This window comes from Coregonus clupeaformis, chromosome 24, assembly GCF_020615455.1.
Source record: "Coregonus clupeaformis isolate EN_2021a chromosome 24, ASM2061545v1, whole genome shotgun sequence".
Taxonomy (NCBI): Eukaryota; Metazoa; Chordata; class Actinopteri; order Salmoniformes; family Salmonidae; genus Coregonus; species Coregonus clupeaformis.
This window is the reverse complement of record NC_059215.1, coordinates 54,008,606-54,033,402: the sequence shown is the minus strand read 5'-3', so window position 1 is coordinate 54,033,402 and position 24,797 is coordinate 54,008,606. Positions and strand designations below refer to the sequence as shown.

At 42.3% G+C, this 24,797-nt stretch overlaps 1 protein-coding gene across 2 annotated transcripts in view; it reads right to left on the bottom strand.

Moving 5' to 3' along the window:
• Window positions 1-7,675: 7,675 nt before the first annotated feature.
• The window catches only part of stat6 (signal transducer and activator of transcription 6, interleukin-4 induced), a 76,978-nt gene continuing 59,856 nt past the window's right edge, over window positions 7,676-24,797 (bottom strand). For both annotated transcript variants that reach the window (XM_041845468.2, XM_041845467.2), the window contains 12 exons: window positions 23,364-23,448; window positions 22,725-22,847; window positions 21,889-21,981; window positions 17,770-17,973; window positions 17,466-17,560; window positions 16,960-17,093; window positions 15,515-15,664; window positions 15,216-15,279; window positions 13,815-13,883; window positions 13,677-13,724; window positions 12,896-12,991; window positions 7,676-9,003 (listed from right to left, as the gene is read on the bottom strand). In XM_041845468.2, the coding sequence (XP_041701402.2) occupies window positions 8,943-9,003; window positions 12,896-12,991; window positions 13,677-13,724; window positions 13,815-13,883; window positions 15,216-15,279; window positions 15,515-15,664; window positions 16,960-17,093; window positions 17,466-17,560; window positions 17,770-17,973; window positions 21,889-21,981; window positions 22,725-22,847; window positions 23,364-23,448 (1,222 nt within the window). In that variant the 3' untranslated portion in view covers window positions 7,676-8,942. The remainder of the gene's footprint in view (window positions 9,004-12,895; window positions 12,992-13,676; window positions 13,725-13,814; window positions 13,884-15,215; window positions 15,280-15,514; window positions 15,665-16,959; window positions 17,094-17,465; window positions 17,561-17,769; window positions 17,974-21,888; window positions 21,982-22,724; window positions 22,848-23,363; window positions 23,449-24,797) is intronic.

The following is a 24,797-nucleotide window of genomic DNA, read 5'->3' as shown; positions in this document are numbered from 1 at the left end:
AGCATTCAGTCGCCTCAGTTAACATGATCCTCTTCTCACTTTTTCTCCTCTCATTTTACCCCCCAGGTATAATAACCATAGCCTGGTTTCAGATCTGTTTATGTTGTCTTGCTAACTTAATGGCAACATAGCACAAACATATCTGGGACCAGGCTATAAGAATCTGAGTTTGGAGGGCAAAACACACTATATATCAGAGAGGTGGATGCACTGGTACACTGAAAATAACCCCCCGACCCTAAACTGACCCCTCTCCCCCTAGAGAGAGAAGAGAACCTCTCCCCCTAGAGAGAGAAGAGAACCTCTCCCCCTAGAGAGAGAAGAGAACCTCTCCCCCTAGAGAGAGAAGAGAACTTCAGCCATGTGACATGAACTGTTTAACCCCCTCAGTTGGTAACATGCAGAGCAGCACACTGCATCCAGAGGGATGCCTCACTATCAACCGGTCTTTCTCGATACTCTTCTGATTGTCTCCTTTTGTCCCACACGCTAAGCTATTCTCATTCTCACACATCGACTCTATTAAACCCTTCAATGGAAACTCCTAGTGAACAATCATTACATTGATTACAATACATGTATTGCCTTATTGTCCATAGGTAGCTCTCTCCCTAGTATTCTCGATGGGTGCAATGCAAATTGGTTCTGCGCAGCCCCATAATTGATTAGGCAGACTTTTACATTGTATGTGGTGGCTGAGCGGAGAGGTTCGGGCTCAGGGCAGATAGAGCAACAGATATACCCATGTTTGGAGAGGAGGAGGAGGCGAGGGGTTTGGCATTGAGCTTCTGCACTGGAGCATCCAGCATCGCGCTGATCAGGCTAGCCCGCCAGAGAGGATCAGGCTAGCCCGCCAGAGAGGATCAGGCTAGCCCGCCAGAGAGGATCAGGCTAGCCCGCCAGAGAGGACGGATGGACAGCGGTGAAAGGATAGTGCTGTGCTCAGCGGCTTGTTCCTCTCTTCCTTTCATACGCTAGAAACAAAAGGCTGGCAGTAACAGATTCTGTCGCTTTCTATGATCTGTTTGTCTTGCTATCGAATGTATAAGAGCTGCCCTAATCCATGGTGGAGCAGTAACTACTCCTATAGCTGCCCTAATCCATGGTGGAGCAGTAACTACTCCTATAGCTGCCCTAATCCATGGTGGAGCAGTAACTACTCATATAGCTGCCCTAATCCATGGTGGAGCAGTAACTACTCATATAGCTGCCCTAATCCGTGGTGGAGCAGTAACTACTCATATAGCTGCCCTAATCCATGGTGGAGCAGTAACTACTCATATAGCTGCCCTAATCCATGGTGGAGCAGTAACTACTCATATAGCTGCCCTAATCCATGGTGGAGCAGTAACTACTCCTATAGCTGCCCTAATCCATGGTGGAGCAGTAACTACTCATATAGCTGCCCTAATCCATGGTGGAGCAGTAACTACTCATATAGCTGCCCTAATCCATGGTGGAGCAGTAACTACTCATATAGCTGCCCTAATCCGTGGTGGAGCAGTAACTACTCATATAGCTGCCCTAATCCGTGGTGGAGCAGTAACTACTCATATAGCTGCCCTAATCCATGGTGGAGCAGTAACTACTCATATAGCTGCCCTAATCCATGGTGGAGCAGTAACTACTCCTATAGCTGCCCTAATCCATGGTGGAGCAGTAACTACTCATATAGCTGCCCTAATCCGTGGTGGAGCAGTAACTACTCATATAGCTGCCCTAATCCGTGGTGGAGCAGTAACTACTCATATAGCTGCCCTAATCCATGGTGGAGCAGTAACTACTCATATAGCTGCCCTAATCCATGGTGGAGCAGTAACTACTCATATAGCTGTCCTAATCTATGGTGGAGCAGTAACTACTCCTATAGCTGCCCTAATCCGTGGTGGAGCAGTAACTACTCCTATAGCTGCCCTAATCCGTGGTGGAGCAGTAACTACTCATATAGCTGCCCTAATCCGTGGTGGAGCAGTAACTACTCATATAGCTGCCCTAATCCGTGGTGGAGCAGTAACTACTCCTATAGCTGCCCTAATCCATGGTGGAGCAGTAACTACTCATATAGCTGCCCTAATCCATGGTGGAGCAGTAACTACTCATATAGCTGCCCTAATCCATGGTGGAGCAGTAACTACTCATATAGCTGCCCTAATCCATGGTGGAGCAGTAACTACTCATATAGCTGCCCTAATCCATGGTGGAGCAGTAACTACTCATACAGCTGCCCTAATCCATGGTGGAGCAGTAACTACTCATATAGCTGCCCTAATCCATGGTGGAGCAGTAACTACTCATATAGCTGTCCTAATCCATGGTGGAGCAGTAACTACTCATATAGCTGTCCTAATCTATGGTGGAGCAGTAACTACTCCTATAGCTGCCCTAATCCATGGTGGAGCAGTAACTACTCATATAGCTGCCCTAATCCGTGGTGGAGCAGTAACTACTCATATAGCTGCCCTAATCCGTGGTGGAGCAGTAACTACTCCTATAGCTGCCCTAATCCGTGGTGGAGCAGTAACTACTCCTATAGCTGCCCTAATCCATGGTGGAGCAGTAACTACTCCTATAGCTGCCCTAATCCGTGGTGGAGCAGTAACTACTCATATAGCTGCCCTAATCCGTGGTGGAGCAGTAACTACTCCTATAGCTGCCCTAATCCATGGTGGAGCAGTAACTACTCCTATAGCTGCCCTAATCCATGGTGGAGCAGTAACTACTCCTATAGCTGCCCTAATCCATGGTGGAGCAGTAACTACTCCTATAGCTGCCCTAATCCATGGTGGAGCAGTAACTACTCATATAGCTGCCCTAATCCATGGTGGAGCAGTAACTACTCCTATAGCTGCCCTAATCCATGGTGGAGCAGTAACTACTCATATAGCTGCCCTAATCCATGGTGGAGCAGTAACTACTCCTATAGCTGCCCTAATCCGTGGTGGAGCAGTAACTACTCATATAGCTGCCCTAATCCGTGGTGGAGCAGTAACTACTCCTATAGCTGCCCTAATCCATGGTGGAGCAGTAACTACTCCTATAGCTGCCCTAATCCATGGTGGAGCAGTAACTACTCCTATAGCTGCCCTAATCCATGGTGGAGCAGTAACTACTCCTATAGCTGCCCTAATCCATGGTGGAGCAGTAACTACTCCTATAGCTGCCCTAATCCATGGTGGAGCAGTAACTACTCCTATAGCTGCCCTAATCCATGGTGGAGCAGTAACTACTCATATAGCTGCCCTAATCCATGGTGGAGCAGTAACTACTCATATAGCTGCCCTAATCCATGGTGGAGCAGTAACTACTCATATAGCTGCCCTAATCCATGGTGGAGCAGTAACTACTCATATAGCTGCCCTAATCTGTGGTTGAGCAGTAACTACTCATATAGCTGCCCTAATCCATGGCGGAGCAGTAACTACTCATATAGCTGCCCTAATCCATGGTGGAGCAGTAACTACTCATATAGCTGCCCTAATCCATGGTGGAGCAGTAACTACTCATATAGCTGCCCTAATCCGTGGTGGAGCAGTAACTACTCCTATAGCTGCCCTAATCTGTGGTTGAGCAGTAACTACTCATATAGCTGCCCTAATCCATGGTGGAGCAGTAACTACTCCTATAGCTGCCCTAATCCATGGTGGAGCAGTAACTACTCATATAGCTGCCCTAATCCATTGTGGAGCAGTAACTACTCATATAGCTGCCCTAATCCATGGTGGAGCAGTAACTACTCATATAGCTGCCCTAATCCATGGTGGAGCAGTAACTACTCTTATAGCTGCCCTAATCCATTGTGGAGCAGTAACTACTCATATAGCTGCCCTAATCCATGGTGGAGCAGTAACTACTCATATAGCTGCCCTAATCCATGGTGGAGCAGTAACTACTCATATAGCTGCCCTAATCCATGGTGGAGCAGTAACTACTCATATAGCTGCCCTAATCCATTGTGGAGCAGTAACTACTCATATAGCTGCCCTAATCCATGGTGGAGCAGTAACTACTCATATAGCTGCCCTAATCCATGGTGGAGCAGTAACTACTCATATAGCTGCCCTAATCCATGGTGGAGCAGTAACTACTCATATAGCCTACTCTTTCCACCCCATCCCTATATGCACTAACACTGTGTAGCCTTCCCCTTACCAGAGTGCTTATACTATAGTACCATGGGACTAAAATTCCATAATAATACATTGATTTTGGGTGAGCCATGTCTGTTATCAATCACATTTATTTAAATCAATAAAATGTATTTTATAAAGCACTTTTTACCTCAGCAGATGTCACAAAGTGCTTCTACAGATACTCAGCCTAAAACCCCTAAGAGCAAGCAATGCAGATGTAGAAATACGGTGGCTAGGAAAAACTCCCTAGAAAGGCAGGAACCTAGGAAGAAACCTAGAGAGGAACCAGGCTCTGAGGCGTGGCCAGTCCTCTTCTGGCTGTGCCGGGTGGAGATTATAAGAGCACATGGCCAATAAGGCCAGATCGTTCTTCAAGATGTTCAAACGTTCATAGATGACCAGCAGGGTCAAATAATAATCACAGTGGTTATAGAGGGTGCAACAGGTCAGCACCTCAGGAGTAAATGTCAGTAGGCTTTTCATAGCCGAGCGTTCAGAGGTCCGGGACAAGGTAGCACGACCGGTGAACAGGTCAGGGTTCCATAGCCGCAGGCAGGACAGCAGAAACTGGATCAGCAGCACGGCCAGGAGTTGTCAGGCCAGGTAGTCCTGAGGCAAGGTCAGGTCCTCCAGGAGGGGAGAGAGAGAGCAAGAGAGATGGCAGAATTAGAGGGAGCATACCTAAGATCACACAGGACACCAGATAAGACAGGAGAATTACACCAGATATGACGACTGACCCTAGCCCCCCGGCACATAGACTGTTATAAATGATAACGTGTAGTGAAAGGAAAGGGATGTTTTATTTTTATGATAAAGATCAGTGTAACTTTAAGCTATTCTCTCATACCAGTCAGCTGCACACTTCAATGTAATTTCCAAGCCCCCTCTCACATGGAGAAATGGAGGAAATTCAGCTGTGCATGTTGATGTTATCACCAACAATTTTAGTGAGTTGACGAACAACTGAAATAACCGAAGAACACAAAGTGCTGTACTATCTCAAAGTCTGAGACGACCAAATGTGTAAAAACCAAGCTTTGCCTGTATGGCTGTAGGCCTTGGTAAGGCAGAGGCAGGCCAGGCTCAGAATGTACTCGTTGGGTGGTGGGTTGTTGTATCTCTATTGTGGTCTGTGCATTCAGCCCCCTGCCTGACCAGTCCTGCGTTGGTAAGCCCTCTATTGTGGGTGTAAGCCTGTTTTACAGGGACAGGGTTAAAACCTGCTAGCGTGGGGAATCTATTTTCTATCACCTACCTCTGCTTCAGACTGCTGACAACAACACAACCAATCAATCCACAGCCCCTCTCTCTACCATCCAACCCATAGCTCACTAACATCCATCTAATACTGTTTCGCCTGGCTATCTTAAGATGAATGCACTAGCTGTGGGTCGCTCTGGATGGGAGCGTCTGCTGAATGGCTGAATTGTAATGGAAATGTAGTGCTGTGTATATTCATGTTATGTTGTTTCCTGTTTGGACCCCAGGAAGAGTAGCCGTTGCCTCGGCAACAGCTAATTGGTGATCCTAATAACTACTAAATACACCCCATCCCTGCCACTATGTGGTAGAAACATACACCTAAGCATACAGATGCCTAGACCATCTCCTTCTCTCCGCAATACCAGCCCCGGGCTGACTCACAGGCACTACACAGTGGTAGAAACACTCATTACAACAAGGGGTGCGAAATTCCAGGAACTTTCAATAAATTCCCTGGTTTTCCGGAAATCCTGGTTGGAGGGTTCCAGATTTTCTGCCTATCCCCTCTTGATTTTAGGAATCGCCCAACGTCATTGTTAGATCTAGTGTTATGAATTTGAATTCAGCACTTATGATGTGTATAAACTAAAGGTCTGCATATTTGCTGTGTCAGCACCTTTCCTCATAGTTGTTTTCACTGGTTTCGTGTATCATCATCATAAGTAATGCGGGGTAATCAACAAAGGGCTATGCGTCCTCTGGAACGACGTGGAAGGTGTGTTCCATGATGCGCTAGCAGAGTGGACCTGACCTTCCACGGATAGAGCCCTGTTGATTATCCCTTTTATACCAAGGCTATAATTGAACACATTTACTGCTAGAAATGTGTTCATTTGCAGGTAGAAATGTGTTCAACATCCACTGAAGTAGCTAGCAGGTTTTAGTTTTCTTGCAGCTTATTTGTGGAACAATCTTCAAAATGTTCTTAAATATGATGTTCTGGTGCCTCTAGTGCAATTCAGACAGCTGATTGAGGACCTTATTACTGATGAATGTGTTTGTTTTTTATGACTGTGTTTCTCTTTCTGCTTGCATTTTGATGTGTGTATTTTCTGTACTTTATGTAATTCAGGTCTCATCTGTAAAAGAGACCTTGGTCTCAGGATGACTCCCTGATAAAATAAAGGTTAAATGCATGGGTGTCTGAGCTTTGTGCTAGTAGTTTAAACAGACAGCTCGGTGCATTCAACATGTCAATACTTCTCACAAATACAAGTAGTGATGAAGTCAATCTCTCCTCTACTTTGAGCCTGGAGAGATTGACATGAATTATATTATTAATGTTAAAATTCTCTGTGTACATTTAAGGGCCAGCCGTGTTGCCCTGTTCTTGGCCAATTGTAATTTTCCTAAGTCCCTCTTTGTGGCACCTGACCACACGACTGGACAGTAGTCCAGGTGCGACAAAACTAGGGCCTGTAGGACCTGTCTTCTGATCCGTAGAATTGAGAGATATTGGTGTATTTTCTTTTGATTGTCGAATTGCCTGGGCCAGGGGCTCCATAGACAATACAAATAGCAGAGGTGAGATGGGATCACCTTGCCTGCTACTTCTAGTTATTCTGAATGGAACAGAGCAGTTATTGCCTGTTATTACTATGGCTGAGGGATTGGCATATAGTATTTTAATCATATTAATGATATGACCATTCTAGTCTATCAAAAGCTTTTTCTCCGTTGAGAGATAGAACTGCCCAAGGAGCTTTAGTTTCTGATGAAGCATGTAAGATATGTAATAGATGATGGAGGTTAATTGTTTTTAAACAAACCCGCTTTGGTCCGGATGTACCAATAGGACGGAACGACTGAATTTTTGAAAATAGTTTAATATGATGTGTTCCTGTGTGGCACAGTTGGTAGAGCATGGCGCTTGCAACATCAGGGTTGTGGGTTTGATTCCCACTGGGAAAAAGTAAGAACGTGTGGGCTCCTAGCAAGCCGGCTTCCTCAGTTGAAAGAAGAGGAGTTCTTATATCTTTTAAAAATGAGGTGTACCAATTCTCTATAGAAACGGGAGAACCTTTGGTCCATTCATTTTGGTTCTGATAGTAATTCACCTGATTTAGACTCAATAGTTGCTATATCACCTAATTAATCATTACTGCGAAGCTTGTTAGCCAGTAGACGACTGGGTCAATTACCATGGAAGTAATGGTTGAGTCTAACTCGATGGATGGCAAATTCTGTCTTGAATTTGAGAAGAGTAGTTGCTACCTGGTCTGAAAAAAGTGTTTGTTGAAAACACTCTAACGTCGTTAACAACTTTTCCAATTCTGATATCTTCTTTAATTGTGATTTTATTATTTGAATACGTGTTTGATCAACATATCAACATACATTTTCACAGTTGAGAATAAAACAGAATGCATCAAGTAGTCTATGAAATTCCCTTAGAGATAACAAAAGCTATTGTTAATTTAAAGGTCAAGTAGTAAAAATGGCAGAGAAATAACAAAGCATTGAATAGAAAAATATGTTGTTTTGTATAATATATATATATATATATATACTGTTATAATAACTTACAGTATATAGCTGTGTCGACTCATCTGAAAGAACTATATTTAATCTCGTCACCCGCAGATACACCTGAATCAATTATTTAATTCCAATCTATTCTGTGACTGTAAGGTAGGTTAGGTTATGAAATGGACTGCATAAGAGGCCATGTAAAATCAACCATCTGTATTACTGACATTAAACTAGGTAAAACAAAGTTATTTACAATAGAAAGAATACTTTAAAATGTAAAGATATTTTAATTTTAAGCATTAGCGACCCAAATAGAATAAAGAGTATTTCTTGTAAGTGTGGAAGTCCTCTTGTAATCTACTAGGCAATGAGGAATAATCATGCGTACATAAAAGCAAACAATGATAAATCATCAAACTACTACATAGTGAACAATCATATTGACAACTAATAATGACGCTAGTGTCTTAAAGTAACACTTTTTCTAACCTCATATTCATTATATCCAGCACCATAACAGTTCATATGCAAAAACGGTGCGTTTCTGAAATACTTATTTAAGTGGAAACATGATTATTGTATAGAAAAGTGTAGGAAAGTACTGTAGGAATGCCTAACATGCACGTCTCATACCCGTTATCCCAAAGAAGAAAGACAAAATATTAACTGGCCAGACCAAGCACGCATGCAAGATTTGGTACTGGGTGCTAAAGTGATGACGAGAGGCCAGGCCACAGCCTCGGCAAGAGTCATACCAAATGAAGGATCTAATGGCTTTTAATATATGTCTATATAATAAACTAAGGGAGTGGTTCCCAGATCTGGTGGTCCCCTGGAAGGAAAAGGTTGGGAACCACTGAACTAGGGGAAAGGAGTGATAGGTAGGTAGAATGAATGTCTGTCTCTCAGAACATATTGTCTCTCTCAATTCCAATTCCATAGAGTTCCATAGAGTTCCTCATTGTTCTATGAGTTCCATAGAGAGAACATAGGGTGGTATCTGCTGCTGTCCTGTGAGTGATGAGAAACTGTCTCCACTAGGCTACTCTTCCTCTTCCTCCTCCTCCTCTCCTCCTAATCAGAGAATGTGTCTAGAATCTCCTGTATCTCCATCTCAGTAGGCGGGCCCTGGGACCTGGAATCACAAACACACACTATATAAATGTTGGGGATGTGAAGTCAAATCAAATGATCAAATTAAAATTATATTCGTTGCACACTTTGTAAACAACAGGTGTAGACTAACAGTGAAATGCTTACTCACAGGCCCTTCCCAACAATGCAGAGAGAAAGAAAATAGAGAAATTATAGAAAAGTAAAACATGTAATAATAAAGACACAATGAGTAACGATAACTTGGCTATATACAGTTGAAGTCGGAAGTTTACATAAACTCAGTTTTTCACAATTCCTGACATTTAATTCTAGTAAAACTTCCCTGTCTTAGGTCAGTTAGGATCACCACTTTATTTTAACAATGTGAAATGTCAGAATAATAGTAGAGATAATTATTTATTTCAGCTTTTATTTCTTTCATCACATTCCCAGTGGGTCAGAAGTTTACATACACTCAATTAGTATTTGGTAGCATTGCCTTTAAATTGTTTAACTTGGGTCAAACGTTTCGGGTAGCCTTCCACAAGCTTCCCACAATAAATTGGATGAATTTTGGCCCATTCCTCCTGACAGAGCTGGTGTAACTGAGTCAGGTTTGTAGGCCTCCTTGCTCTAATTTTCTATAGGATTGAGGTCAGGGCTTTGTGATGGCCACTCCAATACCTTGATTTTGTTGTTCTTAAGCCATTTTGTCACAACTTTGGAAGTATGCTTGGGGTCATTGTCCATTTGGAAGACCCATTTGCGACCAAGCTTTAACTTCCTGACTGATGTCTTGAGATGTTGCTTCAATATATCCACATAATTTTCCTTCCTCACGATGCCATCTATTTTGTGAAGTGCGCCAGTCCCTCCTGCAGCAAAGCACCATTTTTCTGAGGTCTTGGCTGATTTCTTTTGATTTTCCCATGATGTCAAGCAAAGAGGCACTGAGTTTGAAGATAGGCCTTGAAATACATCCACAGGTACACCTCCAATTGACTCAAATGATGTCAATTAGCCTATCAGAATCTTCTAAAGCCATGACATAATTTTCTGGAATTTTCCAAGCTGTTTAAAGGCACAGTCAACTTAGTGTATGTAAACTTCTGACCCACTGGAATTGTGATACAGTGAATTATAAGTGAAATAATCTGTTTGTAAACAATTGTTGGAAAAATTACTTGTGTCATGCACAAAGTAGATGTCCTAACCGACTTGCCAAAACTATAGTTTGTTAACAAGAAATTTGTGGAGTGGTTGAAAAACGAGTTTTAATGACACCAACCTAAGTGTATGTAAACCTCCGACTTCAACTGTACACAGGGTAGCAGTACCGAGTTGATGTACATATAACTAGGAATAAAGTGACAGATAATAAACAGTAGCAGCAGTGTATGTGATGAGTCAAGAAAGTTAGTCCAATAAGGGTCAATGCAGATAGTTCGGGTAGCTATTTGGTTAACTATTTAACTAATTATTTAGCAGTCTTATGGCTTAGGGGTAGAAGCTATTCAGAGTCCTGTTGCTTCCAGACTTGGTGCATCGGTACCGCTTGCCGTGCAGTAGCAGAGAGAACAGTCTATGACTTGGGTGGCTGGAGTCTTTGACCATTTTTAGGGCCTTCCTCTGACACTGCCTGGTACAGTGAGGGAAAAAAGTATTTGATCCCCGCTGATTTTGTACGTTTGCCCACTGACAAAGAATTGATCAGTCTATAATTTTAATGGTAGGTTTATTTGAACAGTGAGAGACAGAATAACAAAAAAAAAATCCAGAAAAACCCATGTCAAAAATGTTATGAATTGATTTGCATTTTAATGAGGGAAATAAGTATTTGACCCCTCTGCAAAACATGACTTAGTACTTGGTGGCAAAACCCTTGTTGGCAATCACAGAGGTCAGACATTTCTTGTAGTTGGCCACCAGGTTTGCACACATCTCAGGAGGGATTTTGTTCCACTCCTCTTTGCAGATCTTCTCCAAGTCATTAAGGTTTCGAGGCTGATGTTTGGCAACTCGAACCTTCAGCTCCCTCCACAGATTTTCTATGGGATTAAGGTCTGGAGACTGACTAGGCCACTCCAGGACCTTAATGTGCTTCTTCTTGAGCCACTCCTTTGTTGCCTTGGCCGTGTGTTTTGGGTCATTGTCATGCTGGAATACCCATTTTCAATGCCCTGGCTGAGGGAAGGAAGTTCTCACCCAAGATTTGACGGTACATGGCCCCGTCCATCATCCCTTTGATGCGGTGAAGTTGTCCTGTCCCCTTAGCAGAAAAACACACCCAAAGCATAATGTTTCCACCTCCATGTTTGACGGTGGGGATGGTGTTCTTGGGGTCATAGGCAGCATTCCTCCTCCTCCAAACACGGCGAGTTGAGTTGATGCCAAATAACTCAATTTTGGTCTCATCTGACCACAACACTTTCACCCAGTTCTCCTCTGAATCATTCAGATGTTCATTGGCAAACTTCGGACGGGCATGTATATGTGCTTTCTTGAGCAGGGGGACCTTGCAGGCGCTGCAGGATTTCAGTCCTTCACGGCGTAGTGTATTACCAATTGTTTTCTTGGTGACTATGGTCCCAGCTGTCTTGAGATCATTGACAAGATCCTCCTGTGTAGTTCTGGGTTGATTCCTCACCGTTTTCATGATCATTGCAACTCCACAAGGTGAGATCTTGCATGGAGCCCCAGGCCGAGGGAGATTGACAGTTCTTTTGTGTTTCTTACATTTGCGAATAATCGCACCAACTGTTGTCACCTTCTCACCAAGCTGCTTGGCGATGGTCTTGTAGCCCATTCCAGCCTTGTGTAGGTCTACAATCTTGTCCCTGACATCCTTGGAGAGCTCTTTGGTCTTGGCCATGGTGGAGAGTTTGGAATCTGATTGATTGATTGCTTCTGTGGACAGGTGTCTTTTATACAGGTAACAAGCTGAGATTAGGAGAACTCCCTTTAAGAGTATGCTTCTAATCTCAGCTCGTTACCTGTATAAAAGACACCTGGGAGCCAGAAATCTTTCTGATTGAGAGGGGGTCAAATACTTATTTCCCTAATTAAAATGAAAATCAATTTATAACATTTTTGACATGCGTTTTTCTGGATTTTTTTTGCTGTTATTCTGTCTCTCACTGTTCAAATAAACCTACCATTAAAATTATAGACTGATCATTTCTTTGTCAGTGGGCAAACGTACAAAATCAGCAGGGGATCAAATACTTTTTTCCCTCACTGTATAGAGGTCCTGGATGGCAGGGAGCTCGGCCCCAGTGACGTACTGGGCCGTACGCACTACCCGGATGCCGAGCAGTTTCCATACCAAGCGGTGATGCAGCCAGTCAAGAAGCTCTCAATGGCGCAGCTGTAGGATCTGAGGACCCATGCCAAATCTTTTCAGCCTCCTGAGGGGGAAGAGGCGTTGTTGTGCCCTTTCCACGACTGTGTTGGTGTGTGTGGACCATGATAGATCCTTAGCGATGTGGACACCGAGAGCTGTCCCAGTGACATGTCAAATATGAAATAATGAAGATCAGTGCTCCACAATGAAGTATATCCCCTACAGGGCTACATGCTACAGTACCTTCAGAAAGTATTCACACCCCCTGAATTTTTCCACATGTTGTTGTGTTACAGCCTGAATTAAAAATAGATTAAATTGAGATGTGTCACTGACCTACACACAATACCCCATAATGTCAAAGTGGAATCATGTTTTTAGAAATGTTTACAAATTAAATAAAAATGAAAAGCTGAAATGTCTTGTCAATAAGTATTCAACCCCTTTGTTATGGCAAGCCTAGATAAGTTCACATAATAACTCACTGTGTGCAATAATAGTGTTTTAAGGTCCCTCAGTCGAGCAGTGAATTTCAAACACAGGTTCAACCACAAAGACCTGGGAGGTTTTCCAGTGCGGTGTCACTCACAAGTTAGATGCAGGAAAGAGTCTGTTGGGGCTTGAGAGGTCAGTGTACATCCCCTGTAGGGGCCCTGGGACAGGCTGGAAGGCGGTCTGCTGGTGCCTGATGCCAACAGACACAACACTTAGATTTTATTTCTATATTAAATTATGTAACCTTTATTTAACCAGATGAGTCAAGTTAGCCTTGTCCCAGATCTGTCTGTGCTCTTGCCAACTCCATTGCTCATGATCAATTATGGTCCTCTGTATCTCAGTTGGTAGAGCATGGCGCTTGTAACGGCAGGATAGTGGGTTTTGATTCCAGAGTCCACCCGTATGTAAAATGTACGTGCGCATGACTAAGTCGCTTTGGATAAAAGTATCTGGTAAATATACATTATTATTATATATTATAATATATATTTGTATTATATATTGAACCATTGGTATGACAATGAGTGACAAGGAGTTGGCACAAATAGACTGACACTCAGGCTAGAGTCCTGTCACTGGACAACAAAAGAGCTTAACAGTAGCTTACAATAGCATGAGCCACATCAAATGTAATGACTAAAATGTAAATGTGTCTACTGAAATGACTAAAATGTAAATGTGTCTACTGAAATGACTAAAATGTAAACGTGTCTACTGAAATGACTAAAATGTAAATGTTTCTACTGAAATGACTAAAATGTAAATGTGTCTACTGAAATGACTAAAATGTAAATGTGTCTACTGAAATGACTGAAATGTAAATGTGTCTTCCCGGGCACATAAGGGATCACATTGACTAACAAGGTACTTACGGAGAGAGAGAGTAGAACGGCGACGCGCTGGCTCTATTTCCCTGGTCCCTACGAGAGAATGAAGACCACCTTGTAAAGTGTGTGTGTGTGTGTGTTTGTGTGCGTGTGCGTGTGTGTGTGTGAGATATTCAGACTCACATGGAATAGAGAGAGGAATTATGGTCCTGTGGGGTTTCACTGCATTGAGGAGAGTCACAAAGGGGTTCCCTGCAACAACAACAAAACACACACATACACAATTTTAGTACTCATCACTGCATTTTCTACCAGAAAGTTTGTTGGCCTTCTTTGATGTCACATAGGTTGATACATTGCTATGTTTTCATTTATAAAGCCCTTTTACAAAAAGTCCCACTGTACCTAACATCTTTACTAAACTTTAGACATACGAGTTACCACACCCGGTCTCAGTGATGGCTAACTCTGGAAATTCCTTGGGTCTCTACTGAGTTAGGTAAATCAGCTTTTAGTTTTCTTGCAGCTTATTTGTGGAACAATCTGCAAAATGTTCTTAAATGTGATGTTTTGGTGCCTCTAGGGTAATTCAGAAAGCTGATTCACCTTATTACTGATGAATGTGTTTGTTCTTTATGACCGTGTTTTTCTTTCTACTTGCATTTTGTAATTATATGTTGATGTGTGTATTTTATGTAATTTCTGTAATTCAGGGCTCATGTGTAAAAGAGACCTTGGTCTCAGTATGACTCCCTGATAAAATAAAGGTTAAATACAAAATAAAATAAATACACTGAATGTACAAAACATCTTTCCATGACATAGACTGACCAGGTGAATCCAGGTGAAAGCTATGATCCCTTATTGATGTCACTTGTTAAATCCACTTCAATCAGTGTAGATGAAGGGGAGGAGACAGGTTAAAGAAGGATTTTTAAGCCTTGAGACAATTGAGACATGGATTGTGTATGTGTGCCATTCAGAGGGTGAATGGGCAAGACAAAATAATTAAGTGCCCTTGAACGGGGTATGGTAGTAGGTGCCAGGCACACCGGTTTGTGTCAAGAACTGCAACGCTGCTGGGTTTTTCAAGCTCAACAGTTTCCTGTGTGTATCAGGAATGGTCCAAATATTTTAAAATATAATAATTTTTAATTATATAATAATTATTATATAATTATTATAATAATTTTTAAAGGACCAAAGGATCCAAAGGACATCCAGACAATTTGACACAACTGTGGGAAGCATTGGAGTCAACATGGGCCAGTATCCCTGTGGAACGCTTTCGATACCTTGTAGAGTCCATGCCTCAACAAATTGAGGCTGTTCTGAGGGCAAAAGGGGGTGCACCTCAATATTAGGAAGATGCTCTTAATGTTTTGTACACTCAGTGTATAGTTTGCTTTTAACAACATCATGTTAGCTTATGCCTGGAATATATCATAACTTTAACATCCAGACACACAAATGCCACCATATTCGCTATGGGCCCTGGTCAAAAGTAGTGCACGATGTAATATGGGGATAGGGTGCCATTTGGGACGCAACCTTGGTTAGTGATATTGCTTCTGTGTAACTTACACTCCCACTTTCGTCTGGATGGAGACAACAAGGTATCCCGAGGTATCCCGAGGTAACGGGTTATCTGGTTAAAATGATGCAGGGAAGAAGATTGGAATTCCCATTTAAACAGATTTCTTACAATTGTCATATTATTCATCCAATTCAAAGCTTCATAACACAAATAATATACTCTCTGTCTGTCCGTCTGTATGTCTGTTTGTCTCTGTCTGTCTCTGTCTGTATGTGTCTGTCTGTCTGTCTGTCTGTCTGTCTGTCTGTCTGTCTGTCTCTTCTAGTTGGTAATAAATAGGACTTACCTGTGTAGTATCTTCGAAACACATCATTCTTTGGCAGATCTGGATACACGTGTGTGATAAAGTCGATGTCTCGAATACGGTTACCAAGGGAACGGATCTCCAAGTCTCTTTTGGTAGCCGGTTGAATATTCTGGATCTTCTGGCCCCCGTCTAGAAAGAGAGAGGGAGGAAGAGGAGCAGAGAGAGAGAGAGAGAGAGAGAGAGAGCAGAGAGAGCGAGAGAGAGAGAGAGAGAGAGAGAGAGAGAGAGAGAGGAGAGAGAGAGAGAGGAGCAGAGAGATAGAGAGGAGCAGAGAGAGAGAGAGGAGCAGAGAGAGAGAGAGGAGCAGAGAGAGAGAGGAGCAGAGAGAGAGAGAGGAGCAGAGAGAGAGAGAGATGAGCAGAGAGAGAGAGGAGCAGAGAGAGAGAGAACGAGAGAGAGCGAGCGAGAGAGAGGAGCAGAGAGAGAGAGAGGAGCAGAGAGAGAGGAGCAGAGAGAGAGAGACAGAGATAGGAGCAGAGAGACAGGAGCAGAGAGAGAGGAGCAGAGAGAGAGAAAGAGGAGCAGAGAGAGAGAGGAGCAGAGAGAGAGAGAGAGAGAGGAGCAGAGAGAGAGAGGAGCAGAGAGAGAGGAGCAAAGAGAGAGGAGCAAATAGAGAGAGAGAGGAGCAGAGAGAGAGAGAGGGGAGCAGAGAGAGAGAGGAACAGAGAGAGAGGAGCAGAGAGAAAGAGAAAGAGCGAGGAGCAGAGAGAGAGGAGCAGAGAGAGAGGCGCGGAGAGAGAGAGAGCGAGAGAGAGGAGCAGAGAGAGAGAGGAGCAGAGAGAGAGAGCGAGAGAGATAGATAAAGAGGAGCAGAGAGAGAGGAGCAGAGAGAGAGCGAGAGAGAGGAGCAGAGAGAGAGAGGAGCAGAGAGAAAGCGAGAGAGAGGAGCAGAGAGAGAGGAGCAGAGAGAGAGCGAGAGAGGAGCAGAGAGAGAGGAGCAGAGAGAGAGAGAGAGCAGAGAGAGAGGAGCAGAGGGAGAGAGGAGCAGAGAGAGAGGAGCAGAGAGAGAGAGGAGCAGAGAGAGAGAGAGAGAGAGAGAGAGAGAGAGAGAGAGAGAGAGAGAGAGAGAGAGAGAGAGAGAGAGAGAGAGAGGAGCAGAGAGAGAGAGAGAGAGACCAGGTGAAGGTAAATAGGGAAAATAATGTATCTCTGGCCACAATCATTAGAATATGAGTTCTAATATGTAGTTATGTGTCTCTGGCATCCAGCATGCCATACCAGAGGCAAGAAGTCAGAATGGAAAAACAGAGTATGATACAATAGACACTAGTGCACTATAAAGGAAATAGGTTGCCATTTGGGACGCAGCCATTATAGTACTCCTTTCTCCAAAGATAACCATGTAATTTAGCTAACATGATGTAGTTGCTATAAAAGATAGCTATATGATTGTGTGTGTGTGTGTGTGTGTGTGGCAGACTTACTCTCGGAGGGAGCCACATATGCGATGGTGATGCCTCCTATCTCAGAGTCACTGAAGCGCAGTAGGAAGGTTCCATTAGGGCGGTCCTTTAGGATCAGGTGGAGGTGCTGCTTACCGATGAAACCAAATATCAACCTAGAGGAAGGAAGACACACCTTTTTCTGTCTGTGTGTGTGTGTCTCTGTTATGTGACTACATATGAACTCTTTCAAATACTTTAACTGTGCTCGATTGAGCTTGTCTGGAGCGATGGAACCAATGGAATAGTCCCAAAGGTACAAACCCTGTCGGTCTGACACTCAAGACTTTCAAACACTATTTGAACCCAGGTCTGCTCTGTCTCACTGGTAGACAGTTCATTAGGGCAGTTCAGCTCACCATAGCAACAAAAAATATCCATGAAAAACAAAAACAAGTGTAGTCCTTCCCTGTTTCAGTCTGTTTTCTTCCGTTTGGTGCCTAGTGAACACAACCTAGCTCTGATTCTGACTGGCAGACATGACTCACCCATCGCTCCAATAGCTCTTCAGGTGCCTCTTGGTAAGCTCTATCACACCGTCAAACCACTGCCAGAAGGTGAAAGGTCGTCCGGGGAGCATCTCCTGAGGTATTGACCAACAAAAGACAGTCTGCACAATCCTTCTGGTTGATAAATCTCACTCTGTTCTGTTCACAATTTTACTAGCAAACATATTCACTGGTAAATGCAGTACAGTGCATCTAGGCCATGTGGCATATGGAGTTACCCTAGAGGTGGTGGGTGTACAGGACCTACCTAAAGACAGGTGTGCTTGTGTGTGTGTGTCTGTACCTTGTTGAACTGAGCCCATGACACCAGCATGTTGCTGTAGTCTCCAGCTATGTCCGGCTTGTCGAAGATCTTCTGGGCCAGGAAGTGTTGGTTGTAGCTGTCAAAGCAACGCTCTGTCCCGACGTCCGACATGAACTTACTGTTCAGGGTCACGCACATCTGCTTCCAGGGAACGCGCTCCGGAACCACAAACGGAATCCTGTCCTGATGACGACATCATAAGGATATATTATTATATATTATTATTTTTTTAGGGGGTAGATCAACTTTAAAATTGCAAATAGATTGTAACTACCATCAATGTAATTGTCTGCATCACCTCCAATCCCACATACGTTTTTTCTCGCAAATATACAGATACATATACACATACACACATACATACATACATACACACATACATATAAATACATATACATACATACATATCCTTTTTCTAAATTCATCCTCCTTTATTACTTTCCAACCCACCACCCCTCTCCTAATTGGAGTAAACTAGTGAACAACAACGCTTAGGCCTCTACTTCCAGTTTATACATACTATATACACTACTGTTCAAAAGTTTGGGGTCACTTAGAAATGTCATTGTTTTCGAAAGAAAAGCAATTTTTATGTCCATTAAAATAACATCAAATTGATCAGAAATACAGTGTAGACATTGTTAATGTTGTAAATGGCCATTGTAGCTGGAAACGGCAGATATTTTATGGAATATCTACATAGGCGTACAGAGGCCCATTATCAGCAACCATCAGTCCTGTGTTCCAATGGCACGTTGTGTTTGCTAATCCAAGTTTATCATTTTAAAAAGGCTAATTGATCATTAGAAAACCCTTTTGCAATTATGTTAGCACAGCTGAAAACTGTTGTGCTGGTTAAAGAAGCAATAAAACTGGCCTTCTTGAGACTAGTTGAGTATCTGGAGCATCAGCAATTGTGGGTTCGATTACAGGCTCAAAATGGACAGAAACAAAGAACTTTCTAATGAAACTTGATGTTTCACAAAGGTTCTGAACCCTTCTATTCCTATTGTTTCTACAGATTGTAAATTGAAAATAAACATTTTTGCTAAAAGTATTATTATATTATTGATCGATTGACTATGACTTTTCAGATCACCCAGTAGTGATATCTGCAGGGTTAGCTCCAGCTAAATATTGCAATCCTTCAGCCATTCCTGGACCTGTGACCAAAAACAAGCTACAATTGGACAGTACCAAAACAAATGATCTAATGATTCTGTCTCTTCGCAGCAAAATCTGCAGAGCTGGGAAGATTGTATCCCCCATATAAATAACATTCTATTGGTTTCAAGAATTTTGTATAATAATTTAAATTGAAAAATTATAAGTTTTGAATCCAACGTCGTTTTGCGTATCAGTTCATAAACCATTTACCATTTGTCAAAAATGTCTTCCCAACTATTTTGCAATCTATATGGGACGGCTGTCAATCCTTTGGTCCTTAAATGAAACTGGTATGCTTTTTTATTTATCACAACTTTCTTTAACCAATTATGGTCTTTAATGCAGGGCCGACAGACAAGTTCCTTACTTTTTCCCCCTTCCACTTTCCTCTTCCATTTTTGCAGTAATGCTGTAATTATTTGGTTGTAATTTTGGGTAGAGCAGACATTACCATATGTTTTTGTTAGCTGCATGTGCGACATAACTCCACCAGTCCTACCTATGATATCATTTATGAAGATTATACCTTTTTAAAACATTTCTTCAAAACATAATGTTTTTTTTAATCAATTAGTATATTTGAGTTTAACCACAATATTTGTTGCATTATTTGTTCTGTCGTTTCAGTAGGTTTAAATTGAAATTGCAACCAACTTTCTATGGCTTGTTTTAGAAATAGTGATATTTGGGAGATGATTTCCTTTTCAAATAACTGAAAGTGAGAGGTTGTAATCTGAATAAAGGGAAAAAGGCCATTCTTGAACATTGGGTGAGACAATCTTACTAATTTGATAGAGAACCAGTTCGGATTTAAGTATACATTTTGTATGACTGAAGCTTTTAGTGATAGGTCTAATGCTTTAATATTTAATCATTTCTGTCCTCCGAATTCATATTCATTATATAAATAGGCCCGTTTAATTTTGTGTGGCTTGCCGTTCCAAATGAAATTGAATATTTTTTAAATCTTATAATTTAAAATACTGTTCACTAGGCGTAGGCAAGACCATAAGCAAATAGGTAAACTGGGATAATAGTTGTAGTCCCGTGTAGCTCAGTTGGTAGAGCATGGCGGTTGCAACGCCAGGGTTGTGGGTTCGATTCCCACGGGGGACTAGTATGAAAATGTATGCACTCACTACTGTAAGTCGCTCTGGATAAGAGCGTCTGCTAAATGACTAAAATGTAAATAATACAAAAGAGTTAATCAGGGTGATTTTTCCACAAATAGACAGGTATTTATCTTTCCATGGTAGCAAGATCTTATCTATTTTTGCTAACTTTCTATTAAAATGTATTGGAGTGAGATCATTTATTTATTTTGGGATATGTATTCAGAGTATATCCACATCACCATCAGACCATTTTATTGGTAAACTACACGGTAATGTAAAAATAGTATTTTTTAGTGATCAAATACATAATAGTGAGTGTCCTGAGTGGCGCAGTGGTCTAAGGCACTGCATCGCAGTGCTAACTGTGCCAATAGAGATCCTGGTTCGAATCCAGGCTCTGTCGCAGCCGGCCGCGACCGGGAGACTCATGGGCGGCGCACAATTGGCCCAGCGTTGTCCAGGGTAGGGGAGGGAATGGCCGGCAGGGATGTAGCTCAGTTGATAGAGCATGGCGTTTGCAACGCCAGGGTTGTGGGTTCGATTCCCACGGGGGCCAGTATAAAAAAATATGTATTCACTAACTGTAAGTCGCTCTGGATAAGAGCGTCTGCTAAATGAGTAAAATGTAATATAGTAAATTTTTTATAATTTGGTTGTAATCCAGAGAGGTTAGAAAATGTATCTAGATCCTCTATGAGGCTGTGGCGTACAATGACACCTTTGTTTTTAAGACCTGGATTTCTAATCACTTTATATTATTGTTGGATCTGATTTTAATAGCTAACATTTTGATGCCCATAATAAATAGATATGCCGATAGTGGACAACCTTGTTTTACTCCTCTTGACAGTTTAATACTTTCTGAGAAGTAGACATTATTTACTATTTTACACCTAGGGTTACTATACATGATTTTGACTCCCGAGTGGCGCAGTGGTCTAAGGCACTGCATCGCAGTGCTAGCTGTGCCACTAGAGATCCTGGTTCGAGTCCAGGCTCTATCGCAGCCGGCCCTGACCGGGAGACCCATGGGCGGCGCACAGGGATGTGGGTTCGTTTCCCACGGGGGGCCAGTATAAAAAACTAACAAAAACAACACAAAAGAAACATGTATGCATTCACTAACTGTAAGTCGCTCTGGATAAGAGCGTCTGCTAAATGACTAAAATGTAAATGTAATGATTTTAACCCATTTTATAAGAGATTCTCCAAAATTGAAATTCTCCAGGCATTTATATATAAACTCCAGTCGTACTTTATCAAAAGCCTTTTCAAAGTCTGCTATGAATACCAGGCCTGGTTTCCCAGATGTTTCATAGTGTTCTATTGTTTCCAGTACTTGCCTTATATTATCTCCAATGTATCGTCCATGTAAAAAACCTGTCTGATTAGAATGAATAATGTCCGACAATATCTTTTTAATTCTATGTGCTTTACATTTTGTTAGAATTTTTGCATCATAAGGTTAGATGTCAAATGTTGATGTTGTGAGAAAAGTGAGCAGACATACTGTTTAGTCTACTGTGTTGATAGTGGGTGTGATATGAGTGGGAAAAGGATTTAGAGAGACAGAGAGAGAGAGAGAGAGAGAGACAGAGACAGAGACAGAGACAGAGACAGAGACAGAGACAGAGACAGAGACAGAGACAGAGACAGAGACAGAGACAGAGACAGAGACAGAGACAGAGAGAGAGAGAGAGAGAGAGAGAGAGAGAGAGAGAGAGAGAGAGAGAGAGAGAGAGAGAGATGGAGAGAAAGGAGGAGGAGACAGATCGACAGACAGACACTGAGACAAACTATAGAGATAGGCACTCACTGGTTCAGAGAAAGCGCAGTCCCAAATGATGGTTGCTAGGGCATTGTTATCCTGACTCCCATGAACTATCACCACCACGGGAACAGAGATCATCTACAATCACACAGAGATCATCTACAATCACACAGAGATCATCTACAATCACACAGAGATAATTTACAATCACACAGAGATCATCTACAATCACACAGAGATCATCTACAATCACACAGAGATCATCTACAATCACACAGAGATTATTTACATGTCAGTACAGCCATACTATTCAATGATCAACACCATATCAGTACAGCCATACTATTAACTGATCAACAAGACAACTGCTCACAGTTTCTATTGATGATCTAAACTATGCTTCTACTGTGTGTCTTGAGATATACGACGTGGCAGATGACAAGTCTGGTTGCATATCTCAGACCTGCTGTGCTATAATACTGCTATTGCCAAGACGTTAACCGATAACAGATGTACTGCCAAGTTACCCAAAAGTGAGGTCTAAGCAGTCATGTCAAAGTTCAAATGACATTGCACAGGCCAAAGGGCGAGACCAGAGAAAGTGTGTAGAAAAAGTCCAATCATTTATTGCCATACCTCACATTGCCATACCTCACACAGTCCCGTGTAGCTCAGTTGGTAGAGCATGGCGCTTGCAACGCCAGGGTTGTGGGTTCATTTCCCACGGGGGACCAGTATGAAAAATGTATGCACTCACTAAGTCGCTCTGGATAAAAGCGTCTGCTAAATGACTAAAATGTAAATGTATTAGTATGTCATTCAAGCTTTGACATGCAGTTTTGATTTGGCTGTACTGAAAAGGAGGGGGAAGGAGAGCTGACCTGTATTCTGTAGGGAGTGTCACAGCCAGTGATGCTGATCTCTGTGGTGAAGAAGAGAGCAAACTTCTCCTCTGTCACAGACTCCGACCCCTTTCTGTCTGCTCTCTTGATCTTCTTTATAGACTGGAGGAAACAACAGAACAAGATAGATGACTTTATGAAGACTATAGACTGGATGAAACGACCGAACAAGATAGATTACTTTATGAAGACTATAGACTGGAGGAAACAACAGAACAAGATAGATGACTCTATGAAGACTATAGACTGGCGGAAACGACATAACAAGATAGAGGAAATGGCAGAACAAGATAGATGACTTTATGAAGACTATACACTGGAGGAAATGACAGAACAAGATTGATGACTTTATGAAGACTATAAGACAGGAGGAAACGACAGAACAAGATAGATGACTTTATTATGTTTTTTTAGTTTTTTTACATCACAAATTCATAATTGTACATATGAATTGGAATTCCTTTATTCTTACATTTCCTTATGACATCTGAAAATTCATGGAAGGATTTACAGAAGGACATCTCCAAATCTGGTTGATTAAAAAACCATCCAGGCACATATGACATTACAGGAACCTGACAGACAGTGCATGGTTAAGAGCCTGGTTTCAGTACATACCATATTCCGGAAGGTGGCACATGTGCTCTTGCTGGAGGTGTGTTCCAAAATGGCTGTGTTATTGATCAACTCGCCAACATTCTCACTGGAATAGTCAGAACAAAAAACACTTTTTTAAAACAGACTTGAATATGACTTCTTAAAGGCCTACAGTTGTATGGTGAGTGATATCAGTGTCTGTTGTACATTAGGCCTACTGCACTCTGTACAACTATAGACAGCCAGCAAGGAAGTTGCTCACAGAAATGTGCTAATCAGATCTTCTTTGGCCATCTTATGAACATGGGTTTACCATCTAGGACAGGGGTGTCAAACGTCCGGCCCACGGGCCGGATCAGGCCCGCAAACGGGTTTAATCCGGCCCGCGAGATGATAAAAAATAAAAAAAATAAAATAATATTAATCATAATTTTGTAAAGTATAAAAATGCGCTGCAATTTTTCAATAAAATAAACTGCTGTTCCAATTGCGTCCACTGGATGGCGCAATAGCAATTGTGTTAAGCAAGCAAACTGTTTATACCGGGGCAGAGCAAGTAGGTCAAGCACGTGCAGCCAATGAGCTACTTTGTTTTGCCCGCGATATTTATTACGGCTTCTACTTTTAACATTATGTGCTTTGGCACCCTCATTGCCCCAATATGTCTCTGTCAAAAAAGAGAAAAGTGGACGCAGAGTGCAGAGTGTTCCAAGAAAAATTGTCATCCTATTTATGCTGAAAGAATATAACCTTCGTCGCCACTATGTGAGTCTTCATGCCGACAAATATGACAACTTTCAAGGACAGCGGAGATGAGAGAAGGTGAATGAACTGTTGGCGGGTCTGAAGAAACAGCAGTCTGTGTTTACTCACAGCCGAGACATCAGTGACGCTGCAGTGAAAGCTAGCTACCTCATTGCTAATGAAATCGCAGTGGCTTCAAAACCATTTAGTGAGGGTGAATTTGTAAAAACATGCATGATGAAGGCAGCGGAGATTGTGTGCCCTGAAAAGCGGCAGGCTTTTGCAAATATCAGCCTGACAAGAAACACAGTTGCAGACAGGATTTCCGATCTTTCAGTGGATTTGGACAGCCAGGTGAAGCAAAAAGTAAAGTCATTTATTGCGTTTTCGGTTGCAATTGATGAAAGCACGGACATTACAGATGTTGCACAACTGGCCATTTTCATCCGCGGAGTTGATGACACATTGACCGTCACCGAGGAGTTCGTGGAGTTGGTGCCGATGACAGATACAACGACAGCAGCTGATATTTTTACTGCACTCGTCGGCGCGCTGGACAGGGTCGGAGTGGACTGGTCCCACGCTGTCAGCCTGGCTACAGATGGTGCGCCCTCAATGATCGGGAAAAAAGCAGGCGTTGTGACAAAGTTCAGAGAGAAAGTGCAATCTGCAAATGGAGGACGTGATTTTTTGACTTTTCACTGTATTTTT